Here is a 27,276-nt window from a genome sequence, read left to right as displayed (position 1 = left end):
TGCAGCGCTGCGGTCCCCTCTTCCCTCACTGATTGCTATAAATCTGCCTAGATAAGATGGTAACGAGCTCTCACCAGTGAGAAGTCCTCACAATGACACAGTTCCAGCGTTCTGCTGTTTCCAGTAAGGTTCCCTCTGTTGATGCCTGATCCTTCTCCCCAGATATGTGAGGATGGAGCCGACACTAGAGGAGCTGGTGGAGTCACTGACCACGTCCGGGGAGCCACAGCCCAACCCAGAGAAGCTCAAGCAGCTGAAGAAGATCTGCAGGTGAGTGTAATGTGAGGCTGCGTTATATGCAGGGCGTAATATGCCCACTATAAGGACCATCTGTATACCCCAGATTACCCTCTCCTCCTCTACTGTGTAACTGCTGACTGCCTTAATGTGTTCAGTGTCTCCACAAGCAGAATAGTGAGTGCAGCTCTGGGGTATAATACAGGATGTAACTCAGGATCAGTAATGTAATGTATGTACACAGTGACTGCATCAGCAGAATAGTGAGATAAGCTCTGGGGTATAATACAGGATGTAACTCAGGATCAGGAATGTAATGTATGTACACGGTGACTGCACCAGCAGAATAGTGAGTGCAGCTCTGGAGTATAATACAGGATGTAACTCAGGATCAGTAATGTATGTACACAGTGACTGCATCAGCAGAATAGTGAGATAAGCTCTGGGGTATAATACAGGATGTAACTCAGGATCAGGAATGTAATGTATGTACACGGTGACTGCACCAGCAGAATAGTGAGTGCAGCTCTGGAGTATAATACAGGATGTAACTCAGGATCAGTAATGTATGTACACAGTGACTGCATCAGCAGAATAGTGAGATAAGCTCTGGGGTATAATACAGGATGTAACTCAGGATCAGTAATGTAATGTATGTACACAGTGACTGCACCAGCAGAATAGTGAGTGCAGCTCTGGAGTATAATACAGGATGTAACTCAGGATCAGTAATGTAATGTATGTACACAGTGACTGCATCAGCAGAATAGTGAGATAAGCTCTGGAGTATAATACAGGATGTAACTCGGGATCAGTAATGTAATGTATGTACACAGTGACTGCACCAGCAGAATAGTGAGTGCAGCTCTGGGGTATAATACAGGATGTAACTCAGGATCAGTAATGTAATGTATGTACACAGTGACTGCATCAGCAGAATAGTGAGATAAGCTCTGGAGTATAATACAGGATGTAACTCGGGATCAGTAATGTAATGTATGTACACAGTTACTGCACCAGCAGAATAGTGAGTGCAGCTCTGGAGTATAATGCAGGATGTAACTCAGGATCAGTAATGTAATGTATATACACAGTGACTGCACCAGCAGAATAGTGAATTCAGCTCTGGAGTATAATACAGGATGTAACTCAGGATCAGTAATGTATATACAGTGACTGCACCAGCAGAATAGTGAATTCAGCTCTGGAGTATAATACAGGATGTAACTCAGGATCAGTAATGTAATGTATATACAGTGACTGCACCAGCAGAATAGTGAATTCAGCTCTGGAGTATAATACAGGATGTAACTCAGGATCAGTAATGTAATGTATGTACGCAGTGACTGCACCAGCAGAATAGTGAGTGCAGCTCTGGAGTATAATACAGGATGTAACTCAGGATCAGTAATGTAATGTATGTACAAAGTGACTGCACCAGCAGAATAGTGAGTGCAGCTCTGGGGTATAATACAGGATGTAACTCAGGATCAGTAATGTAATGTATGTACACAGTGACTGCACCAGCAGAAAAGTGAGTGCAGCTCTGGAGTATAATACAGGATGTAACTCAGGATCAGTAATGTATGTACACAGTGACTGCACCAGCAGAATAGTGAGTGCAGCTCTGGAGTATAATACAGGATATAACTCAGGATCAGTAATGTAATGTGTGCACACAGTGACTGCACCAGCAGAAAAGTGAGTGCAGCTCTGGAGTATAATACAGGATGTAACTCAGGATCAGTAATGTATGTACACAGTGACTGCACCAGCAGAATAGTGAGTGCAGCTCTGGGATATAATACAGGATGTAACTCAGGATCAGTAATGTAATGTATGTACACAGTGACTGCACCAGCAGAATAGTGAGTGCAGCTCTGGAGTATAATACAGGATGTAACTCAGGATCAGTAATGTAATGTATGTACACAGTGACTGCACCAGCAGAATAGTGAGTGCAGCTCTGGGGTATAATACAGGATGTAACTCAGGATCAGTAATGTAATGTATGTACACAGTGACTGCACCAGCAGAATAGTGAGTGCAGCTCTGGGGTATAATACAGGATGTAACTCAGGATCAGTAATGTATGTACACAGTGACTGCACCAGCAGAATAGTGAGTGCAGCTCTGGGATATAATACAGGATGTAACTCAGGATCATTTTAGAATAAGTTATGTAACTTATTTTTTTTCTATTTTTCAGATCTTCAGATGAGGAGATTAAACACGTCTACCACCTGCTGATGATCCAGCTGAATCAGGAGCATGCAGAAATCCGCCTGTCCGCCTTTCAGATAGTCAGCGAGCTGTTCAGTCGGTCGCACTTGTTCAGGACTCTGCTCATCTCCAACTTTCAGGAGTTCTTGGAGCTCACTGTGGAGACAGACTATGAGCAGCCACTGCCGCCTCCTAAGGAAGTGGCACAGAAACTCAAAATCTTGGCCATTAAGGCTGTGCAGGAATGGAACGAGAAGTTTGGGGAAGCCTACAAGAAACTCTCCTTGGGATATCACTTTTTGAAACAGAACAAAAAGGTGAGTATCAGTGTGTGGCTCTGATGTAGTTATTGTCGTATTTCCACTTTCGCTCCCCCTTTTCTACCGTACTTGTTTTTTACATGTCCATTATGATCCACAAATGACACCAGGGGGCGCTCAGGAGCCACCTGTTCTGTAAGTGCGTCCAATGTAGTAACCGTTTGCATTGAGCTTCTAGCTGAGACATCTCTTCAGCCATAGAAAATTAGTTCTTGGATTCATCTCTGTCTGGAAAAGTAATAGACATGTCTCCCAGACCCGATATTACCACCTCGGGTCTCATCCTGCAGCTGTAAGGAGAGGGGCCGGTGCATGACCCTAACACATGGCGGCAGTTTCAATACTGGTGTTATACTCCGATTTGTGACTTGGTTTGAGGATCAAGTCTTGAAAAAATCAGCTGTGCTGTTCCTTCAATCAGATCAGTCAATGTTTGTATATCCCCAGCTTCACCCTGGGATTTAGAACAGTTATTGTACCTGTCTCTTCTGCGAGATGTTGAAAATTGCATTCCCAAAAGGCTACAATATAGTGCAGTAATGCTAAATCAGGGCTCAGCCACGCAAATACGGTATTATACCTAAAATACACCAGTTAAAGTCCATCATATCATTTTACATGACTACCCAGATTGGCGTTTCACCAATATCTGCTTCTTCTGGGGCCAGTAGATTTTTACCATTACCGGCTTCTTCTGGAGACACTCGAGTTTCATGTCACCATTATTGGCTTATTCCAAGGCCACTCAAGTGTTACCGTTACCAATTTCTTTTGGAGACACTCTTGTTTCACTATTACCAGCTTCTTCCACTGTGTCTCGTGTTTCACCATTACTGGCTTCTTCTGGGGCCACTCGAGTGTTAATGTTACCAATGTCTTTTGGAGGCGCTCTTGCTTCAACATTACCAGCTTCTTCCACTGTGTCTTGTGTTTCACCATTATTCGCTTCTTCTGGGGCCACTCGAGTGTTACTGTTAACAATGTCTTTTGAGGACACTCTTGTTTCACCATTACTAACTTCTTCCACGGTGTCTCATGTTTCACCATTACCAATTTCTACCGGGGCCGCTTGAGTTTCACCATTATGGACTCCTTTTGGGGCCAATCGAGATTCGCCATACTGGTTTCTTCCGTGGCCAATCGAGTTTCACCATACTGGTTTCTTCTGGGGCATTACACCCTGGGAGAAGCCACTGGTTGTTCATTTTCTATTTATTAAGTTACACTAGTTTGCATAAAAACTGCGTACACAAAACGGTGAGAAAGCAAATACTGTTTATTGCAGAGTTTTGTTTTATTTTCGTGTATTGAAGGAGCACAACGCTCTGTGTATTATCAAGGATTATTATTGCCTCTCGTACAGCACGAGCATCTTAAGTACTTAAATTCTATGTGGATACACTTCAGGTGGATTTCCAGGATGTTAGCTCCAGGACGGTAGCAGAGAGGAAACGGGAAGAGGAAAAGCAGAAACGTTTAGAAAATATTTATCGGGAGAAAGCCAAAAAAGCAAAGACTGAGATGGAAGGTAAGACCCCAAATTTACATTGCGTGTGTGTGTAAATAATATATTTGAAAAAATATCCCCCACGACCTTTTCCCACTTTTTTTTTTTTTTTCACGTTTTTCACTTTTTTTTTTATACCCATAAACTTAAGTGTATTTTATTTGGATTTAATGTGATATGCTATCACAAAGTAGAAAGTATTTGTGAGGTGATAAAGAAATCTGAAGATTGTGACGTGTATTTGTATTCAGCCCCCAGTAGTTTGATAGCCCTAAATAAAATCTGGAGTGACCCATTGCCTCCAGAAGTCACAGAATTGGTACATTGAATCCACCTGTGTGTAATTTCTTCTCAGTATAATTGCAGCTGTTCTGTGAAGGCCTCAGAGGGTTGTTTGAGAACATTAGGGATCCAACAGGATCATGAAAATCAAGGAACACACCAGACAGGTCAGGGATAAAGTTATGGAAATGAGTAAAGCTGAGTTAGGTTATAAAATAAATAAATAAAAAAAAAATAATAATTTGTCTCTGAACATCTCACTGAGCACTTTTCAGTCCATCATCCAAAAATGGAAGGAGTATGACACAACTGAAAACGTACCAAGACATGGCCGCCAACCTACGCAGACATCCCAAGCAGGGAGAGCACTAATTAGATTAACAGCCAAGAGGCCCATGGTCACTGTGGAAGAGCTGCAGAGATCCACAGCTCAAGTGGGAGAACCTACCCACAGGCCGACTATTAGTTGTCTTCTCCACAAATCTGGCCTTTATGAGGGAGTGGCAAGAAGAAAGCCATTTTTGAAAGCAAGCCATAAGAAGTCCCGTCTGAAGTGTTCAAAAAGCCATGGGGCCATTAGGGGGAAAATGTGTGTAAATGGGTTAGTAACTGGCTTAGTGATAGAAAGCAGAGGGTGGTTATAAATGGTATAGTCTCTAACTGAGTCGCTGTGACCAGTGGGGTACCGCAGGGGTCGGTATTGGGACCTGTTCTCTTCAACATATTCATTAATGATCTGGTAGAAGGTTTACACAGTAAAATATCGATATTTGCAGATGATACAAAACTATGTAAAGCAGTTAATACAAGAGAAGATAGTATTCTGCTACAGATGGATCTGGATAAGTTGGAAACTTGGGCTGAAAGGTGGCAGATGAGGTTTAACAATGATAAATGTAAGGTTATACACATGGGAAGAAGGAATCAATATCACCATTACACACTGAATGGGAAACCACTGGGTAAATCTGACAGGGAGAAGGACTTGGGGATCCTAGTTAATGATAAACTTACCTGGAGCAGCCAGTGCCAGGCAGCAGCTGCCAAGGCAAACAGGATCATGGGGTGCATTAAAAGAGGTCTGGATACACATGATGAGAGCATTATACTGCCTCTGTACAAATCCCTAGTTAGACCGCACATGGAGTACTGTGTCCAGTTTTGGGCACCGGTGCTCAGGAAGGATATAATGGAACTAGAGAGAGTACACAGGAGGGCAACAAAATTAATAAAGGGGATGGGAGAACTACAATACCCAGATAGATTAGCGAAATTAGGATTATTTAGTCTAGAAAAAAGACGACTGAGGGGCGATGTAATAACCATGTATAAGTATATAAGGGGACAATACAAATATCTCGCTGAGGATCTGTTTATACCAAGGAAGGCGACGGGCACAAGGGGGCATTCTTTGCGTCTGGAGGAGAGAAGGTTTTTCCACCAACATAGAAGAGGATTCTTTACTGTTAGGGCAGTGAGAATCTGGAATTGCTTGCCTGAGGAGGTGGTGATGGCGAACTCAGTTGAGGGGTTCAAGAGAGGCCTGGATGTCTTCCTGGAGCAGAACAATATTGTATCATACAATTATTAGGTTCTGTAGAAGGACGTAGATCTGGGGATTTATTATGATGGAATATAGGCTGAACTGGATGGACAAATGTCTTTTTTCGGCCTTACTAACTTTGTTACTATGTTACTATGTAGAGGACACAGTGAACATGTGAAAGAAGGTGATCTGGTCAGATGAAATCAAAGCAGAACCTTTTGGGCTAAATGCAGTACGCTATGTGTGCTGCAAAACTAACAACAAAATCACCCTGAAAACACCATGCCTACCGTCACACATGGTGGTGGCAGCACCATGCTGTAGGTAGGGGATGTTTTCTTTAGGAGCCGTTTAGAGTTGATGGGAGGATGGATGGAGCTAAATACATGGCAATTCTGGAGAACAACTTGTTAAAGGCTGCAAAAGACTTGAAACTGGGGCGTAGATTCACCTTCCAGCAGGACATCGACCCTAAACATCCTGCCAGAGCTACAATGGAGGGTTTAGACCAGAGCATATTAATGTGTGTGACGGGCCCAGTCACAGTCGAGACCTAAATCGCATTGAGAATCTGTGAAAAAAATTGGAATTGCTGCTCAGAAGTCTCCATCCAATCTCACTGAGCGAATGTGCAAAGAAGAGGCACAAATGTCACCTCTAGATGTTCAAAGCTGGTAGAGGCAGACCCCCAAAGACTGCAGCAGCAACTGCAGTGAAAGGTGGTCCTGCAAAGTAGTGTTTGTAATGGGTTTCATATAACATTACGGCCACACTGTATGTACCCCAAAATGGTACCATTGAGACAGTCAGCTCAGCACGCAAAAGACTAAGCCCTCACTCTCCTCCATCGACAGAAAACTAAACAATTTACGGTTACGCGAGCTACTTTTTTTTTTCTTTTTCCCACTGTTCTGAATTTTTTTTTTAGCCACTAAAATATAAAAAAAATTAACTTTACCGTCTGTTTTCCAGAGATGTTAGAGGACATCCAATCCTGCCTCACGGAGATGGAGAACTGCTTCATCTTGTTACTGCCCGACCCTGAAGACTTCAGTCTGGTCAGTGGTGGAGGAGATGAAAGAGGCGACGTACCGATGGGCAGTGGTTCTCCTAAACCGAAGGCCCGATTACACGAGGCCGATGACGAGGAACCCTGCTGCAGCAAAGACCTGCCCAACCTCAACCATGTATCTAAGGGAGAGGAAAAGGTGGAAAGTTCTCTGAAGGAATCCAGCTCGGATGAGTCAGACAATGACTTTGAGCCTGTGGAAGAGTCGTTCATCAGGGAACATGGGCTGGGCTCTCACAAGTACACGCTGGACATCGAAATCTCAACAGGTGACAGCTCTGCGGGATAGGGAAACCGTTTGTGAATCTGTAATCTGGCAAATGATATGATTATCTCTATTTTTATTTTTTTGCTCGCTACCCCTTTCTGTAGCGCACTTTCCTCTTGGTTTTTGCTCGCTCTCGCTTTCCCTTTGGTTTTTTGCTCGCTCTCACTTTCCCTTTGGTTTTTTGCTCGCTCTCACTTTCCCTTTGGTTTTTTGCTCGCTCTCGCTTTCCCTTTGGTTTTTTGCTCGCTCTCGCTTTCCCCTTGGTCCTTGCTCGCTCTCGCTTTCCCCTTGGTTTTTGCTCGCTCTCGCTTTCCCCTTGGTCCTTGCTCGCTCTCATCATTGTCTTTTTGTCATGCGCTGAAAAGAACTTTCTCCATTTTGCATAGACGTGAAAGTTAATGAGAATGAAGATAATACCGACGTCCTCAACAGCTTAAAGGATGCCTGTAAAGTGGCGAAGAACAAGTACTGGCCAGCAGTTCAGTCCTGGATACAGGTACCAGTGGGAAAACAGTCTTATCCTCCACTTTGTGTTCATGTTTTCATGTCGTCAAATCTATTAATGCAAATTTAGTAAATTAGTATTTTTTTTTTCTTGGTCTTGTGCTTTTCCATTGTTATACCTCCTGGCAATAAATTAATGAAGGAATTAATTGATAACTAGCTGTCTCTATTCCCCTTCCTGACAAGGTTTAACCCTGTACCGTCTGCACTGGTTAGACAGCGTATGTAATGATCACGCCTTAACACCATTAAAAATTGTATACACCCAATTTTTAGTTAGCTTGTACCTTTCCAGGAGTAATATTAAAGGAACTGCACTGGGCTAAATTCTTTCAGAAGCATTATTTTATGGAAATTTAGTTATTTTAACTTTTTTACTTTTTCAATGAAGGTTTTCACAAAAGCTGGAATCAATGACGACAGCCTAAAATGTGCAATTGACCTGAAGACTAAACTAGAAGCCGCGCTGAAGAAGCAAAAGGAGCTGAATATCGAGTGCACGTCCCGAAACAGAGGAGAGGTGAGTGACATGACCCTTTATGTGGTGCAATTGTGACCGCCTTAGTCCCGTGAAGCAAAAAACTGCAATAAAAGATCTCCCTCCTTCTTTTTTTTTTATTTTTTATTCCAAGACCAATTACTTTTTTTCTCGCCTCATTGGGGGACACAGGTAACCACGGGTGTATGCGGCTGACACTATGCAAATAAAGAAGAAGTAGCTCCTCCGCGGCAGTATACCTCCGCCAGGCACCAGGCAACTCAGTTTTTGCTTAGTGTCTGTAGGAGGCGGACCTGGATCTAACCCCAGATCCGCATTTCTTTTACAGGGATTTGTTTTGTTCATTAACCTTTTCCCCTTTCTTTTTCAGACTCTTTTCTTCAGGGTAACAAGGTGCAGTTTTCTCACCCTGTTTTCCCCACTTTGAGCGACTGAGAGAGCAGTGTGGTATTACCCACATCGCACCCTCTCGGACCCGCTGGGCAGGACTTGTCCCCTGTCACCCATTTGGGTGTTCAGGGTGACCTCTTCTCGGTGGCCAGTCCTGCCCCATTCCCCTCCTCATCCCTCTCTTCGGAGTGGGCTGAGAGGAAGACGGCGGTCACTTCCAGTGACCCTCTCCCCCTGGTTAGGGGTCGATGCCGTCTTCTGCGCCGGAGAGTTCGTGGCGCGGGAAGGAGGACTTCTTCCAGGACCCTCTCCTACCAGGGATCCTGATGGTTCCTCATCTCCAGGTAGGAAGTCTTCAATCAACAACCCCCCCACCTTCCTTCCCCCACCCTGCTCGGCAGTGATCTCCAGATCTTACCAGGCTTTCTTTTGATAGGGGAGAGGGCCGCATTTTCAGACGCCGGGATGCGCTAAACCGAGGGGTAAGGGATCGCATAACGCTGGCATTTTTCCCTCCTTTTTATTTAAACTTGCAGGCGCGCGCCCACAATTCTTTTCTGTCTCTCCCGGCTTTTCTCCTTTTTGGTGCTTGAGCGCCCTCTTGTGGCGGCCTGCATTATTGCGGCCGAGAATTTTTCAGCGCTGTTGGGGGCGTTTCTTCTGCTTCCCCCTTCAGCGCTTGTGCCCGCCCACAGCGTTGCGCTATCTCAGCGCTCTTTCTACGACTTCCTGCTCCCTGTCAGCGTCTGCTCACCGCGTGGGACAGAAGAATCTCGGGGGAACACGGGCACCTGCGGCTACCACTGTCGCTGTTTGTCAGCAGGCTCAGCGCTACTGCTCTCTCGGGCTCAACTCCTCCCGGCAGTACTTCTCCGCTCCAGGACAAGGTAATATCCACCTATGTCCGACCCTACCCCAGCCTTTGCCACTACGGCCATCCATTACACCTGCGCTCACTGTAAGAAAAAGTGGGCCTCAGGTCAGCCTTCACCTTTCTGCCGATCCTGCATTCCTCCCACCATGTCCGTCCCTCAGGAAGTTCCTAGGTCCCGGGATGAGTGCACCCCCCTCCTCCCCCAGAGTGGGCTGTTGCTATGTCTCAATCAGTGTCCAACCTGACTAAGGTTTCTCAGTCCCTGGTCCAGGCACTTGAACGTATCCCGCTTCTCTCGAATGCCACCAGTGCCACGAACGCCTCACACGGCGATTCGCTTGCACCTGTCCTAGACCCTCACAGAGGCAGACCGGACAAAAGAGACAGAAAACGGACCTTATCTAGATCCTCGTCCACTTCCCTGGACGGGATTCCCCTATCTGCCCGTTCCCCCTCCTCGCAGGCGGACGTCGGGTCTGACCTATCCTCTGTCAGAATCTGACTCGGATGCAGATCACACTTCCGGGACACAGGAGATAGTTGATAGCCTTATTTCGGCTATCATTCAGACGCTTGATCTTAAGGAGGATGAAGCGAGCTCTCAGGACGTCTCCGTTGCATTTAAACGGATTAAACGTCCCTCTAGGTTCTTTCCTAATCACAGGGAGTTTGACAACACTACGTCTACACACTGGGAAAACCCTGGCAAGCGTTTCGCTGGCAGGAAACGGCTTGACGTGCTCTACCCTTTTCACTCCGACCTTGTCTCCAAATGGTCCGAGTCTCCTAAGGTCGACCCTCCCGTCTCCAGGCTATCCTCGCAGACGGTTCTGTCTATCCTGGACGCAGCTTCCCTTAAGGACCCCACGGACAGGCAAATCGAGGCTTTAGCAAAATTGGCATTTGAGGCTTCCGGAGCCTCCCTCTATCCTAGTTTCGCCTCGTCCTGGGTAGCCAAGGCTGTGTCAGCCTGGGCCAAGACCCTGCGCAAGGGCATTTTGGCCTCTGCTCCTGCTGAGGAACTGTCTTGGTGGATCAGATTTCTCTTGAGGGTAAATACCTCATGAATGCCTCCCTTGATGCAGCGGCCTGCTCTACCAGGCTAACAGCAACATTGTGGCCATTCGCCGGATTCTCTGGCTAAAGGCGTGGAACGCTGACCCCGCTTCTAAAAAAAAATCTCTCACTGGTCTGCCCTTCCAGGGTTCTATACTCCTCGGCACGCAGCTGGATCAAATGATCTCGGACGCTACGGGTGGTAAGAGTACCTCCTTACCCAATCCAAGCCGAAACGTCCCTTCAACTAGAGGGGCCCTCAGTCCTTTCGTCCCTTTCGGTCCTTCACCTCATCAGGAAACCCCAACCTGGACCGTTCTTCCTCACAAGGAGACCGAAGAAAACCTTCTTTCAGGCCTCCACCGCGCTGGAGGGCTAAGGGCCACCCCGCAAGACCATCTGGATCTCGGTGCCCAGGTTCTCTAATAAATGACGGGTCGCCCCCACCTGGAAATCCATCCAGGGTGGGAGGCCGGCTTCTTCTGTTCTCAGAGGTTTGGCTATCGGTAGTCGACGATGCCTGGGTCAGGGAGATCGTCACTTCAGGCTACAAGATAGAATTTTCTTCGCCCCCAGGAAGATTTTTCCTGCTCTCTCGTCCTCCCAAACAGCTCTCCCACCTCTCAGGACTTCTCCAGGCCGTCGATTCGCTCCTCGCCTCAGGAGTCGTAGTTCCGGTGCCTCGTCGCAAGCGGTTTTGGGGTTTTTACTCAAACCTGTTCGTGGTTCCAAAAAAGGATGGCTCTCTCCGTCCAATTTTGTATCTCAAGCAGCTGAACCACCATCTCCGGATTCGGCGTTTCAGGGTGGAATCTCTATGCTCGGTGATCGCGTCCATGGAACCGGGATAGTTTCTGTGTTTCGTGGATATCCGAGATGCGTACCTTCACGTCCATATTTGCGTATGACATCAGAGATTCCTCCGGTTCGCGATCCAGGGTCATCACTATCAGTTCACGGCCCTCCCTTTCGGTCTGGCGTCTGGGCCCAGGGTCTTTACGAAGGTCATGGTAGCTGTCATGGCCTCTTAATCAAGGGTCCGTCCCGTCGGGATTGCAGCCAGAGCCTCCAGCTTACTCTGGACACGCTTCTTCGCCTCGGCTGGATAATCAATTACCAGAAGTCTTCCCTGATTCCAACTCAGCGGCTGAAGTTCCTGGGCATGGAATTTGACACCTCTCAGGCTCAGGTCTTTCTTCCCAAGAAGTTCTTTTCTCTTCGTCGGGGGGTCAGAGCTCTAAAGAGCCCGAAGCCTCCGTCTCTCCACCTCGCCATGAGGGTTCTGGGAAAGATGGTCGTCTCCATGGTAGCGGTCCCCTGTGCCCAGTTCCACTCTCGTCCCCTCCAGCTGGCCCTTCTGTCTGCCTGGGACAGGAATCCACTTTCCCTGGATCGCCCGTTTCGCCTCTCTCCCAGAGTGAAACAGTCTCTCTTGGTGGACACTGTCCACCTCCATTCTGCGCGGGAGGTCATTTCTCCCTCCCCGCTGGCAGGTGATCACCACCAACGCCAGCCTCCAAGGTTGGGGAGCAGTTTTTCTCCACCTCACGGCCCAGGGCCACTGGACTGCTCAGGAGGCGCGCCTCCCTATCAACCTCTTGGAAATCAGAGCCATCTTCCTAGCCCTCATCCGCTGGGAGTCTCTCCTTTCAGGAAAACCGATCCGCATTCAGTCGGACAACGCTATGGCCGTGGCTTACATAAACCAACAGGGAGGGACTCGCAGCACACAAGTCATGGTGGAAGTGGCATAAATCCTGCGTTGGGGGGAAGGTCACGTTCCCTCTGTCAGCCGTCCACATCCCAGGGGTGGACAATTGGGAAGCCGACTTTCTCAGTCGCCAGGGCATCGTGGCGGGCGAGTGATCTCTCCTCCCCGCTATCTTCAGCCAGATTTGCCAGCGGTGGGGCGTCCCAGACGTCGACTTGATGGCTTCCGGGGCAAACTACAAGGTTCCCCAGTACGTCTCCAGATCTCGGGATCCGATGGCCGTCGGATGCGACGCTCTCGTGATCCCGTGGACCCAGTTCCAGATGCCCTATCTGTTTCCACCTCTCCCCTTCATCCCAAGGGTCGTAAAAAAGATCAAGACAGAAGGGGTCCCCGTAATCTTAGTAGCTCCAGATTGGCCTCGCAGGGCCTGGTATGCGGAACTGGTGAACATGCTATCGGATGTTCCGTGGAGGCTTCCGGATCGTCCGGACCTTCTTTCGCAGGGCCCCCTCTTCCACCCGAATGCTCGGTCTCTGAGTTTAACGGTATGGCCGTTGAGGCCGCCGTCCTGAAGGACGTGGGTTTTTCTCATAGCGTCATCCAGACTATAAGGGTGAGAAAACCGGCTTCCTCGCGTATTTACCACAGGTGTTGGAAGGCTTTTTTATGGTGGTGTCAGGACAACAGTCTGTTTCCTATGACTTTTTCCCTTCCATCCCTTCTCAGTTTTCTTCAAGCTGGTCTAGATTCGGATCTTTCCCTTAGCACCTTGAAGGGTCAGATTTCTGCTCTGTCCATTCTTTTTCAAAGAGACCTGGCCTCCCTGCCTCAGGTGAGGACCTTCATCCAGGGGGTTGGTCATATAGCTCCCCCTTATCGTCCTCCTGTTGAGCCTTGGGACCTCTACCTCGTTTTGGACGTCCTCCAGCGTACGCCCTTTGAACCGATTCAGGACATTTCCTTCTCGCTTCTATCCTGGAAGGTGGCCTTTTTGGTCGCCATCACCTCCATTAGAAGAGTGTCGGAACTGGCGGCATTATCCTGTCGTTCTCCCTTCCTAGTCCTGCATCAGGACAAGGTGGTTCTTCGTCCAGTTCCTTCCCTTCTACCAAAGGTGTTTTCGGCTTTTCACATCAATGAGGACATTGTCCTCCCTTCCTTGTGCCCTTCCCCGGTTCATCCCTTGGAGAAATCTCTTCACAAGTTGGATGTGGTCAGGGCTATCCGAATTTATCTGACCAGAACTGCTTCTTTTCGCCAGGCCGATTCTCTGTTCATCGTCTCGAAAGGGCGGCGAAAGGGGCTCCCCGCCTCCAAGTCCACAATTGCTCGTTGGATCCGTTCGGCGGTTCTGGAGGCATACCGTGTTCAAGACAAATGGCCTCCATCGGATGTGAAGGCTCACTCTATCCGGGCTGTGGGAGCTTCCTGGGCAGTTCGTCACCAAGCTACGGCCTCGCAGGTTTGCAAGGCCGCAACGTGGTCATCCATGCATACCTTTGTTAACCCCTTAAGCCCCGAGGGTGGTTTGCACGTTAATGACCGGGCCAATTTTTACAATTCTGACCACTGTCCCTTTATGAGATTATAACTCTGGAACGCTTCAACGGATCTTGGCGATTCTGACATTGTTTTCTCATGACGTATTGTACTTCATGTTAGTGGTAAAATTTATTCGATATAACTTGCGTTTATTTGAGAAAAAAACGGAAATTTGGCGAAAATTTTGAAAATTTCGCAATTTTCCAACTTTGAATTTTTATACCCTTAAATCACAGAGATGTGTCACACAAAATACTTAATAAGTAACATTTCCCACATGTCTACTTTACATCAGCACAATTTTGGAACCAAAATTTTGTTTTGTTAGGGAGTTATAAGGGTTAAAAGTTGACCAGCAATTTCTCATTTTTACAACACCATTTTTTTTTTAGGGACCACATCTCATTTGAAGTCATTTTGAGTCTATATGATAGAAAATACCCAAGTGTGACACCATTCTAAAAACTGCACCCCTCAAGGTGCTCAAAACCACATTCAAGAAGTTTATTAACCCTTCAGGTGTTTTACAGGAATTTTTGGAATATTTAAATAAAAATGAACATTTAACATTTTTCACACACAATTTATTTCGGCTCCAATTTGTTTTATTTTACCAAGGGTAACATGAGACAATGTACCCCAAAAGTTGTTGTACAATTTGTCCTGAGTACGTTGATACCCCATATGTGGGGATAAACCACTGTTTGGGCGCATGGCAGAGCTCGGAAGGGAAGGAGCGCCATTTGACTTTTCAATGCAAAATTGACTGGAATTGAGATGGGACACCATGTTGCGTTTGGAGAGCCACTGATGTGCCTAAACATTGAAACCCCCCACAAGTGACACCATTTTGGAAAGTAGACCCCTTGAGGAACTTATCTAGAGGTGTGGTGAGCACTTTGACCCAACAAGTGCTTCATAGAAGTTTATAATGCAGAGCCATAAAAATAAAAAATCATATTTTTTTCACAAAAATGATCTTTTTGCCCCCAATTTTTTATTTTCCCAAGGGTAAGAGAAGAAATTAGACACACAAAAGTTGTTGTGCAATTTGTCCTGAGTACGCTGATACCCCATATGTGGGTGTAAACCATTGTTTGGGCGCATGGCAGAGCTCGGAAGGGAAGGAGCGCCATTTGGAATACAGACTTGGATGGATTGGTCTGCAGGCGTCACGTTGCATTTGCAGAGCCCCTGATGTACCCAAACAGTAGAAACCCCCCACAAGTGACCCCATATTGGAAACTAGACCCCCCAAGGAACTTATCTAGATGTGTTGTGAGAACTTTGAACCCCCAAGTGTTTCACTGCAGTTTACAACGCAGAGCCGCGAAAATAAAAAAATCTTATTTTTCCCACAAAAATGATTTTTAGCCCCCCACATATTTATTTTCCCAAGGATAACAAGAGAACTTGGACCCCAAAATATGTTGTCCAATTTGTCCTGAGTACGCTGATACCCCATATGTTGAGGTAAACCCCTGTTTGGGCGCACCGGAGAACTCGGAAGGGAAGGAGCACTGTTTTACTTTTTCAACACAGAATTGGCTGGAATTGAGATGGGACGCCATGTTGCGTTTGGAGAGCCACTGATGTGCCTAAACATTGAAACCCCCCACAAGTGACACCATTTTGGAAAGTAGACCCCCTAAGGAACTTATATGGATGTGTGGTGAGCACTTTGACCCACCAAGGGCTTCACAGAAGTGTATAATGCAGAGCCATAAAAATAAAACAAAATTTTTATCCCACAAAAATTATTTTTTAGCCCCCAGTTTTGTATTTTCCCTAGGGTAACAGGAGAAATTGGACCCCAAAAGTTGTTGTCCAATTTGTCCTGAGTACGCTGATACCCCATATGTGAGGGGGAACCACCGTTTGGGCGCATGGGAGGGCTCGGAAGGGAAGGAGCGCCATTTGGAATGCAGACCTAGATGGAATGGTCTGCAGGCGTCACATTGCGTTTGCAGAGCCCCTAATGTACCTAAACAGTAGAAACCCCCCACAAGTGACACCATTTTGGAAAGTAGACCCCCTAAGGAACTCATCTTGATGTGTTGTGAGAGCTTTGAACCCCCAAGTATTTCACTACAGTTTATAACGCAGAGCCGTGCAAATAAAAAAAAATTTTTTCCACAAAAATTATTTTAGCCCCCAGTTTTGTATTTTTCCAAGGTTAGCAGGAGAAATTGGACCCTAAATGTTGTTGTCCAATTTGTCCTGAGTACGCTGATACCTGATATGTGGGGGGGAACCACCGTTTGGGAGCATGGGAGGGCTCGGAAGGGAAGGAGCATCATTTGGAATGCAGACTTAGATGGATTGGTCTGCAGGCGTCACATTGCGTTTGCAGAGCCCCTAATGTACCTAAACAGTAGAAACCCCCCACAAGTGACCCCATATTGGAAACTAGACCCCTCAATGAACTTATCTAGATGTGTTGTGAGAACTTTGAACCCCCAAGTGTTTCACTACAGTTTATAACGCAGAGCCGTGAAAATAAAAAATCTTTTTGTTTTCCCACAAAAATTATTTTTAGCCCCCAGTTTTGTATTTTCCCAAGGGTAACAGGAGAAATTGGTCCACAAAAGTTGTTGTCCAATTTGTCCTGAGTACGCTGATACCCCATATGTTGGGGTAAACCCCTGTTTGGGCACACGGGAGAGCTCGGAAGGGAAGGAGCACTGTTTTACTTTTTCAACGCAGAATTGGCTGGAATTGAGATCGGACGCCATGTCGTGTTTGGAGAGCCCCTGATGTGCCTAAACAGTGGAAACCCCCCAATTATAACTGAAACCCTAATCTAAACACACCCCTAACCCTAATTCCAACGGTAACCCTAACCACACCTCTAACCCTGACACACCCCTAACCCTAATCCCAACCCTATTCCCAACTGTAAATGTAATCTAAACCCTAACCCTAACTTTAGCCCCCAACCCTAGCCCTAACCCTAGCCCTAACCCTAGCCCTAATGGGAAAATGGAAATAAATACATTTTTTTTTATTTTTCCCTAACTAAGGGGGTGATGAAGGGGGGTTTGATTTACTTTTATAGCGAGTTTTTTAGCGGATTTTTATGATTGGCAGCCGTCACACACTGAAAGACGCTTTTTATTGCAAAAAATATTTTTTGCAATACCACATTTTGAGAGCTATAATTTTTCCATATTTTGGTCCACAGAGTCATGTGAGGTCTTGTTTTTTGCGGGACGAGTTGACGTTTTTACTGAAAACATTTTCGGGCACGTGACATTTTTTGATCGCTTTTTATTCCGATTTTTGTGAGGAAGAATGACCAAAAACCAGCTATTCATGAATTTCTATTGGGGGAGGCGTTTATACCGTTCCGCGTTTGGTAAAATTGATAAATCAGTTTTATTCTTCGGGTCAGTACGATTACAGCGATACCTCATTTATATCATTTTTTTATGGTTTGGCGCTTTTATACGATAAAAACTATTTTACAGAAAAAATAATTATTTTTGCATCGCTTTATTCTCAGGACTATAACTTTTTTATTTTTTTGCTGATGATGCTGTATGGCGGCTCGTTTTTTGCGGGACAATATTATGACGTTTTCAGCGGTACCATGGTTATTTATATCTGTCCTTTTGATCGCGTGTTATTCCACTTTTTGTTCGGCGGTATGATAATAAAGCGGTTTTTTGCCTCGTTTTTTTTTTTTTCTTACGGTGTTTACTGAAGGGGTTAACTAGTGGGACAGTTTTATAGGTCGGGCCGTTACGGACGCGGCGATACTAAATATGTGTACTTTTATTGGGTTTTTTTTTTATTTAGATGAAGAAATGTATTTATGGGAATAATATTTTTTATTCTTTATTTAGTAATTTTTTTTAATTTTTTTTTTACACATGTGGAAATTTTTTTTTTTTCACTTTGTCCCAGGGGGGGACATTACAGATCGCCGATCTCACAGTTTGCATAGCACTCTGTGAGATCGGCGGTCTCACTTGTCGCTGCAGCCTGCTCCTGACCCGGAAGTGCTCCCTGCAGGACCCGGATGCAGCCCCGCGGCCATTTTGGATCCGGGGCCTGCAGGGAGAAGACGCTCGGTACAAGGTGAGCACATCACCTTGTACCGATCGTCTCAGGGAAGCACGCAGGGAGCCCCCTCCCTGCGCGATGCTTTCCTGTACCGCCGGCACACCGCGATCATGTTTGATCGTGGTGTGCCGGGGGTTAATGTGCCGGGAGCGGTCCGTGACCGCTCCTGGCACATAGTGCCGGATGTCAGCTGCGATAGTCAGCTGACTCGGCCGCGCTCCCCCCGTGAGCGCGGCCGATCGCCTATGACGTACTATCACGTCGGTGGGAATTAAGGCCCACCCCACCTCGACGGGATAGTACGACATATGGGATTAAGGGGTTAAATTCTACAAGGTGCATACTCAGGCTTCCGCGGACACGAGCCTGGGTAGGAGGATACTGCAGTTGGTGGTTTCTGACCGGCAGACCTAACTCCTCTTTTTCTGCAGAATATCCTGCCCTAGGGACTGCTTTTGGACGTCCCATGGTTACCTGTGTCCCCCAATGAGGCGAGAAAGAAAGAGGGATTTTTGGTTCTTACCGTAAAATCTCTTTCTTGGAGCCTTCATTGGGGGACACAGCGCCCTCCCTTGAAGTTGTACCGTGTTGGCCAACGTGCCGTTGTTGTGGGTTGGTACATAGGTTGAGTTTTATATTACCTGTTCCTACTACTGCTTTTGCACCAACTGAGTTGCCTGGTGCCTGTCGGAGGGTGTGTACTGCTGGGGAGGAGCTACTTCTTTTTTATTTGCATAGTGTCAGCCTCTTAGTAACAACAGCATACACCCATGGTTACCTGTGTCCCCCCCCCCCCCCAATGAAGGCTCCAAGAAAGTAAGAACCAAAAATCCCTCTTCTCCCCCCTCCGTAGTTATAGCTGTATGAGGGCTTGTTCTTGTTTGTTTTATTTATTTATTTTTTTTGGGTGTTTGTGGGGGGGCGGGGGATTGGATAAGTTTTTGTTTTGAATGGCAGCATACACTTTACCATACAAATATACTGAAAAACTTACAGAAAGAGATATATATATACACACGTACGTGTGTGTGTATGTTTGTATGCATGTATATATGTGTGTGTGTATGTATGTATGTGTGTGTGTGTATATATATATATATATATATATATATATATATATATATATATATATATATATATATATATATATATATATATATATATATCTATCTCTGCAACAAAATGGTATCATTAAAAACGGCAGCTCAGCACTCAAAAAATAAGCCCTCACCCAACCCCAGATCATGGAAAATGGAGACGCTACGGGTATCGGAAAATGGCGCAATTTTTTTTTTTTTTTTTAGCAAAGTTTGGAAATTTTGTCACCACTTAGATAAAATAGAACCTAGACATGTTTGGTGCCTATGAACTCATAATGACCTGGAGAATCATAATATCAGCTCAGTTTTAGCATTTAGTGAACCGAGCAAAAAAGCCAAACAGAAAACTAGTGTGGGATTGCACTTTTTTTGCAATTTCACCGCACTTTAGAATTTTTTTCCCCGTTTTTTTAGTACACGACATGGTAAAACCAATGATGTCGTTCAAAAGTACAACTTGTTTCCCAAAAAATAAGCCCTCACATGGCCATATTGACGGAAAAATAAAGTTATGGCTCTGGGAGGGAGGGGAGCGAAAAACGAACACGGAAAAACGGAAAATCCCAAGGTCATGAAGGGGTTAAGGAATGTTTTGTTGTGTTTTTTTTTTTTTTTTACTTCCAGAAACTTGATCATAAGCCCTTAGGAGAATGGAGGGAAACCATAGTGTCACATGCTGCAAAAAAAAAAAAAATTAGAAGCTGTGTATGAATCGGTTGGGGAGGCAAAAGTGGATATTCTTAGAACTAAGCCATTGAGCACTAAGCAATAAAAAAAAAAAAAATATGCAAAGGTGCTTATAATACTGTGCGTGGCAATGCTTTAGGTATATAATTGAGCCCCTTCACATGCTTGTCCCATCTGTAAGGCCCCGCCATCCCGGAGTGTTTGTCTCTAGAGCGCATTTTATGTGGTGACCACCAGAGGGCGCACCTTGCACACACAATTTCTTTCCGGCCAGATAAATGGAGCCGGTGCGTCGTCACTTACAGGGTGACAGATCGGGGATTGTATTCATCACCTTTTATATAAAGTGTATTTCCTCTTCAGCTTAGCACTTTCATTGATGAAGACTTCATAATTATTTTTTTTAACCCATTGGTGTGTGTCAATCAGCACATGCTATGCTCAAAAAAGCAAAATAAAAGTATCTATAACCGTATCGAAGACCTTTATATCTTTGAAAAGTCATGAAATCGATGTCCGCTGCTCTTCTCTTCCTATGTTCTTACGACAACACTTCCTGTCTGGCATCGATCCGTATGTCTTAAGGCCCCTTCACATTTAGCGACGCTGCAGCGATACCGACAACGATCCGGATCGCTGCAGCGTCGCTGTTTGGTCGCTGGAGAGCTGTCACACAGACCGCTCTCCAGCGACCAACGATGCCGGTAACCAGGGTAAACATCGGGTAACTAAGCGCAGGGCCGCGCTTAGTATTCCGATGTTTACCCTGGTTACCATCCTAAAAGTAAAAAAAAACAAACAGTACATACTTACCTACCGCTGTCTGTCCTCCAGCGCTGTGCTCTGCACTCCTCCTGTACTGGCTGTGAGCACAGCGGCCGGAAAGCAGAGCGGTGACGTCACCGCTCTGCTTTCCGGCTGACCGACGCTCACAGCCAGTGCAGGAGGAGTGCAGAGCACAGCGCCGGGGGACAGACAGCGGTAGGTAAGTATGTAGTGTTTGTTTTTTTACTTTTAGAATGGTAACCAGGGTAAACATCGGGTTACTAAGCGCGGCCCTGCGCTTAGTTACCCGATGTTTACCCTGGTTACCAGTGAAGACATCGCTGGATCGGTGTCACACACTCCGATCCAGCGATGTCCACGGGAGATCCAGCGACGAAATAAAGTTCTGGACTTTGTTCAGCGACCAACGATCTCCCAGCAGGGGCCTGATCGTTGGTCGCTGTCACACATAACGATTTCCTTAACGATATTGTTGCTACGTCACAAAATGCAACGATATCGTTAACAATATCGGATCAAAGCTAAAAAAAACAAAACCTCGTTGCCCAAAGTAAAGGATTGCAGCTGCGGTTTCTTCCATTACTGTGAATAAAATAATGAATTCTGTGCTTGGATAGGTTGCATGGGGCTTCGATGATGAGTTTTATTACAGATTTTCGATAATCACCGTCCACATCGCTGGTGGCAAAGTGGTGCGCAGAGCAGGAAGTGTTGCCATAGGGGCAGTGATGTGACAAGGAGGTAAAAAAAAAAAATAGAAAACTGCTTTTTTCTATATAAAGTATTAATAAAAGTGAATGTCTTTTTATTTATTTTTTTTTCCTCCTCATTCTTTTTTTATTTTTTAAATTCTACAGTTTACTTCTTGTTATCTAGGTTACCGGCCACCACTGTGGTTTATCAGCAGAGGCCGGTCTCCTAGGCAGTGCTTTCGAGCTCTTTTTTTTTTTTTTTTTTAAAGTTTGTAGAAGTTGACGATCGCTGAATGCAGGCAATATGCTGTCTAATATAGCGGCATGGGGGGGGGCACAGTTGGGGAGAGTGGTGTGACTATGCTGCTAGTCAGAACTGTCAGTCTTCAGGAGCGCACTGCTCCCCCATCAGGTGCAGGAAGCCGAGAGGCCGGGGAGCGGTGCGCTCCTGAAGAGGAGACAACCCATGGAGCACAGATTTTTCTACATAAATCGGGCCGTCTTTTGTGACTTCTACCATATTTATCATGCCCATAAGGCCGCGTTCACACATCCGCGTTTTATGCTCTGCTCACGGGTTGTGATTCATGGAGTGGACGCTGTCAAGTTCAGGTCAAAAGACCCATGAGGCGTGGCTTTGCATAAAAACGGTGTGGCTTGTAGAGGAAGGGGTGTGGCTTGTAGAGGAAGGGGTGTGGCTTGTAGAGGAAGGGGTGTGGCTTGTAGAGGAAGGGGTGCGGCTTGTAGAGGAAGGGGTGCGGCTTAATGCGCCAAAAAAAAGCACCAAAATTTTGTCTTGATTCTGGCACAATATAAGTGTAAAGTTGGACTACGCTGTCTTAAAATTTAGACAGATTTATCAACCTGCGTGAAACGCTATGATACAAATACGAAATAATAATTTGCAGCAGAATACATAATACAGTTATGATATAATGTGGGTACATTTTACACTTTTATCTCCCCCTGTATTTTTTATTTTTAATAATAATAATAATTTCTGAGCTCCCTCGTATTTTCCGTGAGGCTTCTCTTTCCATTTGATTACAGCCCGGTGATGTGCCGCGCTATAAAGCAATCAGAAATCCTGTTAAAGACCGAAAACAAAGGGTTGTGGGTTTTTTGTCCCCAGAGAGAAATTAGCATCTCGGTACCTGATAGATTTTTTTTCTCCCCCTCCGTGTAGGGCTAATGCAGTTGGGCGCCATATCAAATTCAGTGAAATTGGCCATGAAATTCATTGCCCTGTAAATAAAGATAATTCAGATGAAAACCAAACTGCGCCACAATATCCCGGGGTAATGAGAATGAATGTCCACCTAAGGGCCCCGATATACACTTTTTGTTTTTTTTTTTCTCTTCCCTTCCCTTTTGCCATACTGTACTATACTATGCCTACTATAGGTGTTTAGTTTATTATTATTTTTCACCTTTTATATTATTTGTAATGTACTGATTTTTGAGTGACGGGGGCACAGAGATTCTCCGAAACACTTTATCCCTCAATGAAAACAGTCTATTAAAAAAATAAATAGCTGAAAAAATTCTATTTATCAATGTTTTTTGTTTTATTGTAAATATTACATTTTGCATGTTTTTTTTTAAAAAACTGTTTTTTTTAAATTTAAAAACATATTTATATTTTTTTACATTTCAGAATATTAGTCTTTTTTTATCTGTATTTTATATTTATCACCTACAATAAAATATATTTAAAATCATCCTATGGTACGTGTTTGTTTGTTTTTTTTATATATTTTTATACTCTACCTGTCTTTGGGGAATAAATGTATATTGTGGATTGCCTGTGGCTTTGTCGTTACTTTTGCATGGACTTAGGAGGAGTTGATATGTCTGCCATGGCGCCTCTCAATTGAGGTCTCGTGCCGGCCGTGCAGTAGACAAGCAGAGGCGGCAGCTGGCCATGCAGTAGTTGGGCAGAGTTGGGTGCTGGCCATGCAGTAGTTGGGCAGAGCCGGGTGCTGGCCGGGCAGTAGTGGGGCAGAGGCGGCAGCTGGCCATGCAGTAGTTGGGCAGAGTTGGGTGCTGGCCATGCAGTAGTTTGGCAGAGCCGGGTGCTGGCCGTGCTGTAGTTGGGCAGAGCCGGGTGCTGGCCGTGCTGTAGTTGGGCAGAGCCGGGTGCTGGCCGTGCTGTAGTTGGGCAGAGCCGGGTGTTGGCCGTGCTGTAATTGGGCAGAGCCGGGTGCTGGCCGTGCTGTAGTTGGGCAGAGCCGGGTGCTGGCCGTGCTGTAGTTGGGCAGAGCCGGGTGTTGGCCGTGCTGTAATTGGGCAGAGCCGGGTGCTGGCCGTGCTGTAGTTGGGCAGAGCCGGGTGCTGGCCGTGCTGTAGTTGGGCAGAGCCGGGTGCTGGCCGTGCTGTAGTTGGGCAGAGCCGGGTGCTGGCCGTGCTGTAGTTTGGCAGAGCCGGGTGCTGGCCGTGCTGTAGTTGGGCAGAGCCGGGTGCTGGCCGTGCTGTAGTTGGGCAGAGCCGGGTGCTGGCCGTGCTGTAGTTGGGCAGAGCCGGGTGCTGGCCGTGCTGTAGTTGGGCAGAGCCGGGTGTTGGCCGTGCTGTAATTGGGCAGAGCCGGGTGCTGGCCGTGCTGTAGTTGGGCAGAGCCGGGTGCTGGCCGTGCTGTAGTTGGGCAGAGCCGGGTGCTGGCCGTGCTGTAGTTGGGCAGAGCCGGGTGCTGGCCGTGCTGTAGTTTGGCAGAGCCGGGTGCTGGCCGTGCTGTAGTTGGGCAGAGCCGGGTGCTGGCCGTGCTGTAGTTGGGCAGAGCCGGGTGCTGGCCGTGCTGTAGTTGGGCAGAGCCGGGTGCTGGCCGTGCTGTAGTTGGGCAGAGCCGGGTGCTGGCCGTGCTGTAGTTGGGCAGAGCCGGGTGCTGGCCGTGCTGTAGTTGGGCAGAGCCGGGTGCTGGCCGTGCTGTAGTTGGGCAGAGCCGGGTGCTGGCCGTGCTGTAGTTGGGCAGAGCCGGGTGCTGGCCGTGCTGTAGTTGGGCAGAGCCGGGTGCTGGCCGTGCTGTAGTTGGGCAGAGTCGGGTGCTGGCCGTGCTGTAGTTGGGCAGAGCCGGGTGCTGGCCGTGCTGTAGTTGGGCAGAGCCGGGTGCTGGCCGTGCAGTAGTTGGGCAGAGCCGGGTGCTGGCCGTGCTGTAGTTGGGCAGAGCCGGGTGCTGGCCGTGCAGTAGTGGAGCAGAGCCGGGTGCTGGCCGTGCAGTAGTTGGGCAGAGCCGGGTGCTGGCCGGGCAGTAGTGGAGCAGTTCCATCCGCCGGCCATGACCTCCTTCTGGTAGAGACCTCCCGTCTCCTCGCTGAGTAGATGCACATGAGATCTTGGCATGGCAGAATAATTTTCAGGCTTCCACCTGTATTAGCATATAAATAGCAGAGGCGATGGTCGCCATCACAGCTGAGCACACTTAATTTTTACTTTATAAGACCGAATGGGTTTTTAAATGCGCAGCCATCAAGCTCGCTGAAAGACAAATGAAGTTTAGAGTTCTCGTGTCTGAGGACGGCTTCCGCTGCCTTCACTTATTTATTTCAGGCAAAAGGCGTAAAAAGCGGGCGAGAAATAATTGAGGTCGCAAAACAGATTAATTGGCAAATGTATTTAATGGGTGGACACCGAGGATTATATGTGATGGCTTCTGGCCGTACCCCCCTCCCTGTATAATTACTTTACATCGGTTTATTAGGGCTGATTACCGAGATCTATCAGATTATTTAGTTTTTTTTTTATTAAATGAAAAATCAATATGTTTAGCCGGGTTTATTAGAGGGGTTGTCACCTTTAAAAAAATAAATAAATAAATAAAATCTTAGGCTCTGTTAGCAGAAAAAAAAGTGAGCCTTGCTCACCCTCCCCAGGCTCGGCGCTGGTGTCTGTTTTATGCAGCACTGATGTCCTGACGACAGCGCTGCAGCCAGTCGGTGAGCTCAGCGGCTTTGATCGTCTTTTGCCGTCCACGTCATTGGCTGCAGACACCTGGAGACTCTGCCCCGGACACATGGAGGGTGAATAAAGCACAGGTTATTTATGGAGTTTATATGAAAAACTTTTCAGAAAGGGGGCGACTCCTTTTAATGTTGTAACTTATGATTGTGGGACCTCCAAAGAAAAGAGGCGCTGCAGTGCAGTCAGTAGCCTGTTACCCCTTTGCCGCACTAGACCCATATAAATGTGACTGTGCCTGGTGCCGCGGATCAGCCCTGTCTATGAGAAAGGGCTGCAGTACTGGGAACGGGCGCACATTGCAGAAACTTTCCTCTTCGCCTTTGATTTATGGATCTTGCCTGATCCCAGGATACTGACATTGTACTGAATGTCGATCCTAAGACCTAGGACTTATTCCCCATCCATGGGATAGTGGATATTTTGTAAATTGCTGGGGATCCGACTGCCAGGACCACCACAATCCCGGAAATTGGAACTTTTGGAACTCCGAGCCTCCTTTTGACTGTTGCAGCAGTGCGCATGCTCAACCTCTGCTTCATTCATTGTCTATGGGGGTGCACTATACGCCTGCTTTCTCTGGCAGCCCCATTAAAGAAGCATTCCTCCTCCCATCAAAGTTTTTATCCTGCACTGTGTACATACAATTGCTCATTCTGCCTTTCTACCCAGCTAATTCTTCTCTTTTCTCCAGTCACCTTCCACGACAGCGGTACTGGAGGATGTCTCCCCGCCCTAATGGGGGACAGGAAACACAAAGAGGTTAAATACCCTCCCCTTCCTGCCATCTCCAGTGTTTTTCCTGTCCCCTATTGGGGCATGAAGAGGTCCTGCGGTAGTGCTGCCGTGGCCGGCGATCGGAGCACTCAGGTCTTACCTAGCCGGGCAGCCTGGGTCGGGATGTGTCTCCTCCCTGCGGCGCTGCTCCCGTCTCCCCACATGGTGCGGACTCGGGACCCTTTCTCCGCTCCTCCCGCACTCCTTCGGGAGTAAAGCGGTGTGGTGCGGCCGGGGTCCCCGCGCGGCTCCCCGGCATTTCCTCCTCTCCTCATGGTCGGAAACAGTGGACGCGCGAACCGGAAGTACCCGAACTTCCGGTTCTCGGCATGTGCGTTCCAGCGGTGGAACGCACGCGCGTCGGACTGCAGTTTCTGTTGGCGGCATAGCGGTCTTTCCCCTACGCCTGGGACCGGGAGGAGGAGCACAACATGGGACGCAACTTCCACGGTATTTAACCCTGGTAGTCACCTCCAGGTAAGGCCCCCTGTCTGACTGACTGGACTACAGTGCTGACTGACCATGGAGGGTGACAGATCTATCTCTGCTTCTGCCGAGCCATGCGTCCTCCCTCCTACTGTGAGTAGTGGGTTAAGGTCCCTTTATCCCTGTATTCCTTAGGGTGCCATATACTTAGTCCCCTTCTCTCTCTTTTTTAGGGAGACAAGGCCTCTGCCCCTAGGAAGGACAGATCTTCCAAGACAAAATCGGAAGATCGTAAATGTGGTGTTTGTGCATCAAAACTACCTTCTTCTTACAAGAAGAGACTATGCCAGCCCTGCACCGATGAAATAATTCGCTCAGCACAGCCATCCTTGTTTGAGAGCATTAAATCCCTCATTAAACAGGAAGTGCAATCCTCGGTATCGGCCCTTTCCCAGTCTCTGTTACCTCCGCCACCTCCTCCTAAAAAAAGGAAGACGGCGGCGGTTACTTCTGATTCAGATTCTGGTGAAGTTCATTCCTCGGGCTCGGAGGATTTGTGGGAGAATGAGGGCTCCACTTCCACCCCCAGAGAGGAGAGTAAAAAATATTATTTTTCCTCAGAGGACATACAGGAGTTAATCAGTATGGTCAGGGGGACAATGGGTGTTGAGGAGGAGGAGGAGAAGCCATCGGTGCAGGATGAGATGTTCGGTGGGTTGAAACCTAAAAAATTAAAAGGGTTCCCTATACATGAGAATGTA

General features: G+C 46.9%; 1 protein-coding gene across 1 annotated transcript in view; it reads left to right on the top strand.

The window, feature by feature from the left end:
- Positions 1-27,276, top strand: part of UVSSA (UV stimulated scaffold protein A) — a 100,757-nt gene that overhangs the window by 7,041 nt on the left and 66,440 nt on the right. The window contains exons 2-7 of the mRNA XM_069744902.1: positions 163-270; positions 2,447-2,777; positions 4,188-4,308; positions 7,088-7,453; positions 7,839-7,948; positions 8,348-8,476. Of these exons, the coding sequence (XP_069601003.1) occupies positions 173-270; positions 2,447-2,777; positions 4,188-4,308; positions 7,088-7,453; positions 7,839-7,948; positions 8,348-8,476 (1,155 nt within the window). The 5' untranslated portion in view covers positions 163-172. The remainder of the gene's footprint in view (positions 1-162; positions 271-2,446; positions 2,778-4,187; positions 4,309-7,087; positions 7,454-7,838; positions 7,949-8,347; positions 8,477-27,276) is intronic.

Source organism: Ranitomeya imitator, chromosome 1 (assembly GCF_032444005.1).
Source record: "Ranitomeya imitator isolate aRanImi1 chromosome 1, aRanImi1.pri, whole genome shotgun sequence".
NCBI classification, from domain to species: Eukaryota; Metazoa; Chordata; class Amphibia; order Anura; family Dendrobatidae; genus Ranitomeya; species Ranitomeya imitator.
The sequence above is the reverse complement of the archived record's forward strand: the minus strand, read 5'-3'. Positions and strand labels throughout refer to the sequence as shown.